Source organism: Parasteatoda tepidariorum, chromosome 3, assembly GCF_982258835.1.
Source record: "Parasteatoda tepidariorum strain Cologne lab strain chromosome 3, Ptep-v5.0, whole genome shotgun sequence".
Taxonomy (NCBI): Eukaryota; Metazoa; Arthropoda; class Arachnida; order Araneae; family Theridiidae; genus Parasteatoda; species Parasteatoda tepidariorum.
Window position 1 is genome coordinate 61,901,540 of NC_141757.1, and position 12,719 is coordinate 61,914,258.

Consider the following 12,719-nt stretch of genomic DNA (forward strand, 5'->3'; position numbering starts at 1 on the left):
GGTAAGACATTGACTCACAAAAAGATGTTTTTCTTGTGACCAGATTTTTTAATAAATAATGAGTAAAGTAGGAAGGAATAAATATACTGGAAATCATAGCTAATTAACAGGTCCTTTGTTGATGTTTAATAGTACTTATTTTAGTATTTAAAAGTAATTTTTTTCTGCTATAACAATTCATTACAAAAAAGTATACCACAGGGGTGAGTAGTGAGCCCAAGTCAAAATTCCAGAAAATTTCTTGAGTTAAAAAAGACAGTTTAAATTGAAAAAAATTTAAACAAGATTTTTTCCCTTTTTCTCAATATTTCATAGTTTACTTAAAATATATTTAAAATTTTACACACACCTATACCATTTACACATACAGATGATGACCTGGAGAAAATTTACAAATATGTCTTTCTTTCTTGAGTTTGTGATTATAACAACTATTTAACGATAAAAAAGTAATATTTATCATGAATATAAGCTTATAAAGTATCTCTCTGGCTCTCCCTTACAAACAAATAAAATTAACTGTGTTTTTAAGTTCCACCTTTGAAAATTTGATTTCCAGAAACTTCTGTGATCAATGATTTTTTTAAACGTCTGAACCTTCGATCTCCAGAAACTTCTGGATCACTGTTAGCGAAAATTCCGGAAATCCGGATTTTTTCCGGAGCACAATCAGCTCTGATACCATTTACTGAATACATAGAATGTAAAATAAAATTTGATTGACAACTTTAGTTTTGTAAACATATCAAATTAACTCAAAATAATTACATACAAGTGTTCTTAAAATTAAATACAATACGAATATGAAAAAAAAAGAAGTTACATTTTGAGTAATACAGACACTAGCATTTAGTAGGCAAAGATATTCTAGTGAAATCAGCTAAATTTGAAATTTCAACTTACTTAAATTCAAAGTGTTCTCCCCAGAAGCACATTTCCCCCTTTTGCTTAGAAGAAGTCCTTGCATATAAAGTCTTGTCCAAGCAAAGTTCACAGTAATATTTACTAGAACAAAAATGTTTATTTTACAGTTGGAGTATTACTATTGTAAAATGATGGAAAACACAAAAACAAGGCTTACCACTTTTTTGCTGACATTCCTTTGGCTTCTAATATCCATATTCGTAATGAATTCTCTTTCCGCCTCACATTGTCTTGATTAGGTTGTATAGTACGTCTCAGACTGGAATAAATTTCTTTCATTAAAATACAGGAAAGTACATTCTGTTATGCTTTATACTTTGTGTCTTGTAAAATGTACTATTGCTAGAACTTTAGCTATTTAAAACCAGGCATGGCAAAGTTTTGGATACCATGATAAAATTTATATTTCTTATACTGTTTGAAATTCTCTTGTTTAAAAGTTTATTTTGTGCTAAAACTATTTTTAGATGAACAGGGTCAAAAATTTTTCAATCAATAAAATGAAAAAAAAAATAAAATAAATAAATAAAAATAAAAATCGATATATATATATATATATATATATATATATATATATATATATATATATATATATATATATATATATATATAAGAGAAAAAAGTAAATAAAATGAAAAGTAATTTACTATTAATGATTTTTTATTATCTTTCTTTAATAACATAATTTTTTAGGACATATTTTACCTTTTAACTTTAAAGGAAAAATTTATAAAGCTATTCAAAATTAATTTACATAATGCATTTACAGTTCACTAATTAACATACTTGGAACCTTTAAAATGAATTAATGTATTTAAAATGACAACATAACAAATACGAGGAACAAAAAAAATGCAAGTTTGTTGGTATTTGAATCAAGGTAAACAATTTAATTTGTTAAATTTGCATTTTTTAAATAAATAAAATAACGGAAGTAATTTATTATTAACAAACATCATTATTGTTGTGACAGGTTGCGGATGGGCCTTGGTCTTCTGGTGGATTCTTTCTATTTTAAAGTGCTTTCAACAATCGTTCTTCACTTTTTAAAGTTCAGTACAAGGAAAAAGACAATTTTAATTAATTTTTTTCAATTCGTGTACTCTTAAAATACAAACAATATAATTGACATACCTGTACAGCCACTGATCCCGTTCTTCTTTTGTGCGACAGGTGTAGAAGCGAGTACCCCCGTTAGATGTCATTTGGAAGCAATTTTCTTGTCCTATTAAGCTGCTATGAAGGGCTGCAACTTGGACATCTCCATGGGAAAGATCCAATGTTGCTAATACGCCAGGACTAGATTGAAGTAAAGACTCGTGCGACCGAGATGTTCTTAACATTGATGGAGTCACACTGCAATTCGAAAACATAATTTAAGGATATAGATGGGCACAAAAATTTTCAATGGGTAATATTGTAAATTGAACTATAGTACAATCATTGTAACCACTTCATAAATAGAAAAGGTGATAACAAAAAATAGAAAAAGATTTTTTCCCTTACTTTTTATTTTAGAAGTACTGCATATTTTTCATTGTTCAAAAATATTTTAAAGACTGGCAAGTTATCTCAATTATTGCTTTTCATAGTTTTAAAATTTAAATAAATAACTTAAAAAAAAGTTGTTTTTAGCAGCTTGTTTAAATCATTGACCAAAAATTATTTGAACCAATTGTATTTCATAAAAATTTTACTTGAACATACAAACATTTAACAACATTCCAGCCAAGAATTAATAGAAAATCATCTCACGACAGTCAGGTATATGTATATATTAATAAAATCAGATTTTTTAATTAAATTAAAACTCTTCCTAATTTGGAAAAAAAAAAAAAAAAAAAAAAAAAAAAAAAAAAAAAAAAAAAAAAAAAACTAATATAGAACTTTGGAAAGTTATCATAATTCTTCTGCTACGAACAAATAAATAAAATTTTTATGTTTTTAGGCTAATTAATTAATGTAGTTAGTTAATAAATTTTCAAATTCATTTTTAATTGTTATAAAATATTTATAAATGTGTACAGCAATAAAAGCGGAAATTTTATTTAAATTTAGTAATTATTCATCACTCATTATGCAAATTTTTGAATAATAATTGATGAACAAATTCATTAGCCATGACTAATTTTTCTGATTAAAATCTTGAATAACCAGCAAAAAATGCAAGCAGTATGTTAATTTTATTGCAAGTTGAGCGGTGATATCGATTACTAATGCAATTAATTATAGATAATGATAGCTTAGTAGTCACCTACTTGAAATGATCATAATTACAAGTAATACCAGTAACAAATAATTTTTATTATTTCTCATTGCAAGCGGTTCCGATTAATCACAATAAAAAGTTATTACAGATAATCAGAGTAACAAATAATCAAGACCTGGGATAACAAGTCATCCTGACTACGAGTTATCATAATCTAATAATTGCAGGTAATCTTAAATTCAAGTAATTGTGAAATATATGATTACAACAGGATTAGATGTAATCATAATTTCAAGTGAGCTTGATTACATTGTAATAGGGAGTGTAGGGTGTAAAACTTAAGAGCAGCTGGCGCTAAAATGCAGGTAACCCCCCCCCCCCATCATCATTACTCTTACTTATTTAGTTAAGTTCATTACATTCAATAAAAAAAGGAAAAAGCTCCTCACGGGAGTTTGCGGTCATCCATTTCATGGTCGTACTTGAATATGAAATTCGTACTTTGTGCGATGTCAACGATGCATCGCGAAACATTGCGCATATTTTCGTAAATCGCAATTTTCGATGCTTCGAAAAATTGCCAATCCAAGCATCAGATCGGAGCTGATAACATAACATCGGTATTTTCCGGTGTCCAGCCCTAATACGCATGTATATAGAATGCATGCATGTACAAGAAATACATGTATTTACAATGTATGTATCTACATACATTATGTGCATGTTAGTCAAACTTTTTAACCATCGAGAGGATACGTCTTTTCACGGACCGAGATGCAAAACATTGTTTGCTCTCTAATCCCTTATATAAGGAATTTAAAAATGAAATACAGACAAGTATGAATATTTATTTTTATGTTAATTTACTCCAGCCTAACATTATTGTTTTATAAGTTCATTTTCAAATTTGTTCGAAAATCTATAAAACTCAATTTCTGACAGGTTTTAAAAGCACACATATACGTACGCATTTGTACATACGTATATTTTTATATACACATGTACGTATGTTTGCTTACATATATTGTGTGTACCAATAATTTATACATTTTATGTACAGTTGTACATACAATGTAAGTAAGTACGGATAAACTATGTAATAACTATGTAAACATTAAACTCTTTTTAATTATTCATGCGAGCATTTACATACAGAGCACGTTCGTGAATATATACGCATAAACGTACAGCGTAGTTAAGTGTTCACGTATGTACAACATAATTAGGTTTTCGTAACTATTTATACAATTATTCGCATTCGAGATTACTTATAATCGTTAGATTATGATTGATAAAAATGACTGCTTATAATTGCACATATTGATTATGATTACATTCATTACTTAAAATAAAAGATTTCGGTCATTTGTAACCACATACCAGTTATCGCGTCTTGCTGTGATTACAAGTAATCATAATCACTTTATAATCTGAAATCGTTACTTGAAACTTATAAAAATGAATACAAGTAGTTTATCACTAAGTACTTTCTATTTGTAGTTGTCACAATCGTAGCCAATTAGAGTATTCCGTGCCCATTTCTTTTGAGCAGTGAAATTATTAATTTATTCTTGACTAATGAATAAAGAATAATGATTGAAAATAATGAATGATGATTCAGGAAGATTTTGAATAATTTTTCATTATTCTGAGTGAGGAATGCCCATCTCTAATGAAAGCTACTTAAAACATCGTTTAACAAGATTAATACTTATTATTGCAAAGTAATTTTAACAAAATATCCTAGAGCTGCTTAAATATAAGCTTTCTCTCATTTTTGCAATAATGTTTTTAGGCACTTCTACAATTCTTGTTTTTAATTATGAAAAAACTCATAAAAAACATTACTGAATCAGAATTCTGAATGATTTTTAAACCAGAATTCTGAATGATTTCAAAAGGTGCAAAACCACATCTAGGATTAAAATAATAAATCTAATTAAGAAGCAGAGGACTAGGTATTACCTGTCCCCGTCGATAGTACATCTTTTGCGTTCTAGCTTGGTTACACTTTTTGTTCGTTTCAGTGGATTGCTTTTGAAAGAGCGCTTCGAAAAGAAGTTCTGAAAAGAAAAAGAGCAATCAAATATTGTATTGAAAGCAACAAAACATATTTAATTAAATAATTTCATAATAGTTTCAAAGAGATATATATGGAAAAACAAAAATTCTATATTTTATTTTGACAAAATAGTTTTCAAGAAAATTCTATTTTTTGGATATTCAACAACTTTGCTGAAATCATTCACCCTTTTGACTGCAATGACTAAAAAGTTTAGTTTTTATTGGAGAGGGGATTTTTTAAACTTCAGTAATCATTGTAAAACTTTTAATTTATTTCTAAAAAAAAATACAAATTTTTAACGTTTAAAAACAAAAAAAATTATTTAAAAAATAATAAAAGTACATAAAAATTAAAAGACATGCAAATTTTTTTTTAAAAATTTAATAATGAAATACTTAACTATAAAAAGTGTGACATAATATATCAGCATTTTTAAAAGTATAAACAGCAACTGGAAGAAATTCTTTTTCATTACCATATTTCCTCAAGTCTGAGAACTTCAGACAATCACCCTGCTCTTATCTAAAGCACCAATTTCCTTTACATACAGGATACAAGATTTGCATAATTCTCCGAATTAAAACACAATTTTGATATTTACTGTTTAGAAGAGTAATTTTGATTTAAAAGAAGAAAATTAGTTAATCGGTTTATTAATATGTTTACGTACCAGCTACCGTTTTCACTTGCAGAATATTTCCTTGATAAAAACATTGGCTATGATAACAGGGACGACATGATCTAATATTTTTAGTAGGAAATTTTTTTTTCTTAATTTACGGACTTATTTACGTGAAATTAGAGCATTTAACAGTTGAGTTTTTCATTTCACATGATTGGACGAATAATTTTTAACTGATTTTGAGTTAAGAGGGGTCTGTCTAGGTTTTTTTTGAGAGGTACCTATTTTGTGACATAATTTGTGTCAGATTATATTAAAAAATCAACACAAAAATATGGTAAAAATAAGAGAATATTTTCAAAAATATTTAAATATTTTTCGAAAATATGATAAGTAGGGGAGAGTGGGGTCAATTGTAACACTTTTTACTTAACTATTTTTAACTAACAAAAAATCCAATATATTATTAGTATTAATTGACAGACGAGTAAAGTAGACTATCCTCTACTAGAAAAAAATAATAAAAACCTTATTTTAAATGTTATTATATTAGTTATTAACAATTTTTGACAGTCGTGCACTTGTTACAATTGTCCCCATTTACGGGGTCAATTGTAACAGTTCATAAATTCAACTAAAACATAGTTAATTATACATATTATCATAGTTGTGATATATTTTTATTGATCAAAATAGTAGTGATATTTTAGGAGTAAAAATAATAATGAGCAGAGACCTAATGGGTTAAACTTTTAACTTTCAGGGGTTAAAAATTTCAATTTATGCTGTGAAAGGTGACAAATAAAATAATGCACATGCAACATAATATAAATGATATAGGAAACTATTGGTGGTTCTTAAAGAGTTAAGTAATGGTTTGTAAACATAAGAAATGGGGCCTAAGGGGTTAAACAATTGCAATTGAAATTATGAATTTTATTTTCAGCTCTTTCAATTGTCCCTTTACTTATTGTTACAATCGTCCCCAAGGCGCCATTTCAGCTTCATTTGTTAAAAACAATGCTAGTTAATTAACAAAGCTAATAATTTTTTTTGAAATGTTAATTAAGGTGTCCACTTACATATTCGGTTAATAATTTTTATTTGTTTTAACAAAATTACTTTGTTACAATATAATATTCTAATACCAAAAAAAGTACTTACGTAGCGTGAAAATATCTTTTGTGATGTAACTCTTTCAAAATTACATAAAAATGGTTACCAGCAGGTGTGTACATGTAGATTTATTAAATACAGCTTGTCCGCCACCTAGGAACCAAATCTAGAACCCGACACTCGAAATTTTTGCTCTGTTACAATCGTACCCTGTTACAATTGACCCCACTCTCCCCTACCGCTTAACAGTAGTAAATTTGCTCTGGAAAGACCCCTGGTTAGTAGGGAGAATGCTCACCATTGGTAGCAAAAGGAAGTTTTTGTCAAATTTCAGTTTATATATTATAAAAAATAAAATAAAAAATCCAGACTTTCATTATGTTCAATATCTTTTTGTAGCTGAAATCACTTCTGGATTCTAGAATTGCCTAATTTGCTGAATATTTTGTAAGCATAGGTAAAATCAAGAAAATGCTTAAAAAAAATTAAAAGTCGGCACATAGGAAAATTGTTGCTAGCAAACAATTTATTGAATTTTCGAATAGTGAAAAGTTTTTGGGGTGATCACATTGACCTCCTTTATGTATACTGATAGTAATATTGACTCTTTTTAAAGAGCAAAAGGAAGTCAGGCTAAACAAATAAAACACTTATTATTTATCAATATCACATACTCCCTTGTTAAGAAACTAAAGATGACGAACAGAGATCAGTGAAATTTCGGATTTCGATAAAATCTGATTTCAGAAACTTTCGATTCAACTTAAAACGGATTAAATCCTTACGAGTTATGCTTTTTAAATAAATACTCGAAGATAATCCTCAAAATATTGGATAAACAAAAAATACTTGCCTTAACCCGTCCAAAAGTACTACTATCCGAAACCTTTTTGTAAGTCATTCTTCATTTCCGGCAATATCGCACAAATATTATACGCCAAGAAAATAAAAATAACACCATAAACAAATACTCCAGGTGTGTTCTGTAGGACTGAGCGAACAGTTGCTGCTACCGGGCCGAAACTTCGAAAAAATTCCAATAGAACACCCAAGAATGTTTCACAGGCGAGCGAATGGCATCCAATCGTCGATAAGAACGATGGAGGGTAGATGCAGGGGGGGGGATTAAGGGCACATTTCTATGCTGAAAATATGTCTTTTCTTTCTTCACTCAGGTATGAAAAAAGCTGACTCACAAGAAGAAAGAGGTCTATGACAAGGGGCCCGAAATTTTTATCTCGCGCGTGACTGAAATATTTTTGGGAAGATCAAATGACGGATATATTTAAAAGGAAATGGATTAGAAGAGAAAGTTTTACTAAAAGTTATGGAGGTTCGGCAAAGCTAAATGCTCAATTTGATACGGTTCAAATTGAATAATTCGAGAAACTAAATATTTCCCATTTTGTCTTCCCCATCCTCCCCTATCGGTGGATGAGATAGTTTCGAGTTTCTGCAACGATTATTGAAAATTCAATCTGGATAAGAAATGTTAATGTTATTTATGCGATCCCCCACCCCCTGCTACCGACACGTTCCAGCAGTTCTTGCAGATAATTACGTCAATTAAGGTAAAATAATAATAGTAAATATAAGTTCATAATACGAATGGATTGTTGGTTTGGAATTTGTTATACTTATGAGGGTATGTTTGTATAAATGTGGAAAAAATTTACCTGTTTACCTAAAAAGTTATTAACACTAGAAAGACGGGTTTGGCCAATTTAGTTCCTCTCGTTTTTTATTGATCTATAATTCGAAAAATAACTTATTAAAAGTGTAGAGTATATTTGACTTTTCATAATTTATCAAATTTAAGTGCCTGTTCATGTATTAGCCTTATAGAAACGTAAATATAGAACCTTATACCTAGAATGATGAGAGAGACCAAGGTGGCCTCTTAAGGCATGGTGCGTAGCGTTTTTAAAAAGTGCTTAAAGGTGCTTCGTATCGATTTTCAGTTTTTAAAAGCACTTAAAGGTGCTTTTCTCATTAGGTGTTTTTAAAAAGTTCTTGATTTTCCCTTTTCGAAGATGAGATTTTTTCTTCTTCAATTTTCACAACGAATTATGCAAAAGCGTGCTATTCAACGTTTTCACAATTCATTCAACAACAATCCACCATTTCCGCATTTCCGCGTACTGTTGGTCCCATAGAGCAATAATTTAGCAATAATGCCAAGAGATAAAATATACAGTACATAAACAGGGGTCTGTCCAGACATTTTGTGAAAGGTCCGTTTTTCGTGAAATTGTGAAAAAATTACTCACATTCTTTCAACCAGGGTCCACTTTTATGAATTTGTGCAAATAGGGTCCGTTATCGCAAAAAAAAAAAAAAAAAAAAAAAAAAAAAAAAAAAAACCTTTTTTAAGGAGTTTTTAAATTGTAAAGATATACAAGATTATGCTCAACACTGTAAAATTACAATTAAAAAAATTAAATTTTAAAAAATAAACAACAATTGCTGCTTCTAAATTAGAGATGCAACATACAAATATTTGGTATTTAGCCTATACTGCTGCTGAACGCAGAATATTAATTTCGGACGAATAATGGAAGAATCGTCTGCCGAAGACAAAACTTAATTCGTTTACATCCATCTTTCTTGTTTTCTGCCCTGGAAAGGGTTTATTCAATTAATAAAATAATAATGAAGATAAACACATTTGAGAAGGGTCCGATTACAAGAAAAATCATTTTGTGAAGGGTCCGTTTTTAAGTTAAAATATTTTGTGAAGGGTCCGTTTTTATGAAAATATATTTTGTGAAGGAACCGTTAACGGACCCAAATTTCTTCTAAACAGACCCCTGATAAAATTCTGTGTAAATTAATGTATCTATAATTACTAATGATTAATTAATTTAAACAAAAAAAAATCAGAACAAGTTTTCGAAATGACCATTTGCAGAATTCAAAATTTAAGTTAATTTTTATTTAATACTTATGGACTGCACTTGATGTTTTTGAATTACAAATCAAGACTGACATCCTACCTCTGTAAGCAAACAAAAAAGTTTATTAATTATTAATGCGACCGATGATATTCATATTATTATACCACGACGAAACTGTCAGTCTTACTCAAGAACCAGTGACTAATAGTCACTTGCCTTTGAATAACAAGCTCTTTAAAAAAATTGCTGGCGTCATTCTCAATATTGTCTTTCAGTTTTTATGTTAATGAATAAAAAAAAAAAATCTGATTGGAATTGGAGAAAAGAATCATCAAACGAATCAGTGATTCACAGCAAACCGTGACTAACGATATTTACGTTCTCCAGGGAAAAGGAGACAACATCTTCTGAGATTCACTCAAGCGCTTTGATAGATATTATATTCCGAGAATTTCCTGCCAACATATGTATATATATTCCACAATAATATTTCTTGATATTTTTAGAAATGTGCAACAATCAATTTAGAGTCAGTCATAGACGAGATCAGTTGGGACTCATTTTTGAAGATCCAGGACTTATATTTCTGGTATGCCAAAGATTATTTAATGTATGTCAAGAAAAAGACTAACAACGTCATAATCTGACATTTGGAGACATATATCGGTGTGTAAGTCGAAAATTTATCGGTGTATAAATCGGACATATATTGATCGTGAAATATCGATGCATTATCAGTTTAGAAGAAATTTGGGTCCGTAACGAACCCTTCACAAAATAATTTATCTTTTAATCGGAGCCTTCATAAATGTGTTTATCTTCATTATTGTTTTGTTCATCAAATAAACCCTTCCCTGGAAAGGAGGGGGGGGGACGAAAAACAGATGTAAACGAACTAAATTTTGTCTTCGGCAGACGCTTCTTCGTCCGAAATGATTATTCTGCGTTCAGCAGTATACGCTAAATACCAAATATTTATATGTTGCATCGCTAATTTAGTAGCTGCAATTGCTGTTTATTTTTTAAAATTTAATTTTTTTTAACTATAATTTTACTGTGTTGAGCATAATCTTGTATGTCTTTACAATTTAAAAACTCCTTGAAAAAGTTTTTTTGCAATAACGGACCCTATTTGCACAAATTCACGAAAGAGGACTCTGGTTGAAAGAATGTGACTTAACGTTTATTTTATATTCACAAATTACGAATAATTTTTTTCACAATTTTACAAAAACAAGACCTTTCACAAAATGTCTGGACAGACCCCTGATTATAAACAATGAAATAGATATGAATAACTCTGAATCAATTTACCTATTTCAATAACTATTTTTAATATGTTATGTGTACTACGATTACTATTGCTTAAAATCAAATCATAACTAGAAAACAATTCATAATACATTTTTAATTCCCAACTTCAATCAATCACCAAACCTTATTTAATATTCTAAACAACTTTTCACATTATGTTTTGATAAATTTTGAGCACTAATCAGGAATACGATAAGCGGAATTATGTTTCAATTAGCACTAAAGTAAAGGTATCGTTTATTTATTATTAATCCACAAATTCGTTTCACACGGCGATGATTTCTCAATAGGGACACGCTTTTCCTTATGTGTTACCGTGGCAACCAACTTCAACACAAATGAATGAATCAGCCGCATTGTGCGAATACAAATATAATTTTACGAAAATCTATTAAATCGAATACCAGCTAGTAAATGGTTCGTAGAAGAATACTAGCTGTACCTATCGCGACCTTACACCAAATTTATAATAATGGATGGAAACAAAGAAAATGTGTGTATTCGAGAGATCGTGAGCATAATGAGAGGTAACGCTTACGTTATTTAGGGACAAGCAGGGATGAAATTTATTTAATAAAAAGTTTATGAAAGCTTACTTACTGCAATAATATACCCTTTTAATATTAATAGAATACAATTCAAGAACAACATTTTGTTAGCATTTATTTCATATTGCAAAATGCACGAAATTTTATTGTAAAGGTAGATGTGTATTACCTAATTAATAACTTCATTCGCTTTAAAAATATACGAATTGGAAATAATAGTCAACAAGTTTCGAGCTCTCATAAATAGGTGACTATTTTCAAGACTTGCCTGACATAAATGAGAAGAAACAAAAGGGATTTGAAATGTAAAAAGTAAAGTTGCCAACGAAAAATGGAAAAATAAAGGTGAGAAACAAAACTAGGAAAACCACAGCCGAGAGGGGCAAATCAGGATAAAATTAATTTCCACGTGCTATAGAGAGGTGTTCAGGAACTAATGTCGTTAACAAGATTCTACCCCCAACTCCAGTTCATCTTGATGGCCAGGAATCTTTTTTACTCATGAATGCAAATTCTCTTGTCAACAACATAAGTTTTTCACTACTTCTCCATAGCGCGGGGAAATGCATTTTACCCTGATTCGCCCCTCTAGGTTACTGGGGTTTTCTTATTCTGCTTATCATATTTTTTCTCTCTCAGCTTTCCCCTCACCTTTATTTTTCCATCTTTTCGTTGGCAAGTTTACGTGTATATTTGAAATTACTTTTTTTTCTTTCCATACAGGTCGGCAAATCTTAAAAAATGGGCGCTTTTTTTTTTTGAGCGCTTGAAACATGTAGGCTGTTATTTCGAATTAGTATATTTTCGAAGCGAATGAAGTTTTTAATCAATAAATATCTCACAGCTTCAGTTTCTTAGGATAATTTATTTACTAGGAGACTGTATATTTAAGTTACATACAAAACTTCAGAAACACAATTTCCAATACGTCATACAAAAATTGATCTAGAAACGCATGTTACAAAAATAGCAAGACAGATATAATAGATTCTTGCAGTGATCTCATAAAAATTAATCCGAAACA

The 12,719-nt window shown here is 29.5% G+C and overlaps 1 protein-coding gene across 16 annotated transcripts in view; it reads right to left on the minus strand.

Moving 5' to 3' along the window:
- raskol (Ras GTPase-activating protein raskol) overlaps nucleotides 1–12,719 on the minus strand; it is a 319,700-nt gene that overhangs the window by 27,013 nt on the left and 279,968 nt on the right. For 14 of the 16 annotated variants that reach the window (XM_087159432.1, XM_087159431.1, XM_087159433.1 and 11 more), the window contains 4 exons: nucleotides 5,099–5,196; nucleotides 2,059–2,280; nucleotides 1,082–1,183; nucleotides 904–1,005 (listed from right to left, as the gene is read on the minus strand). In XM_087159432.1, the coding sequence (XP_087015558.1) occupies nucleotides 904–1,005; nucleotides 1,082–1,183; nucleotides 2,059–2,280; nucleotides 5,099–5,196 (524 nt within the window). Of the gene's footprint in view, nucleotides 1–903; nucleotides 1,006–1,081; nucleotides 1,184–2,058; nucleotides 2,281–5,098; nucleotides 5,197–7,789; nucleotides 7,990–12,719 lie in introns of those variants that run through there. The other 2 variants (XM_087159446.1, XM_087159444.1) reach the window with 1 other exon arrangement.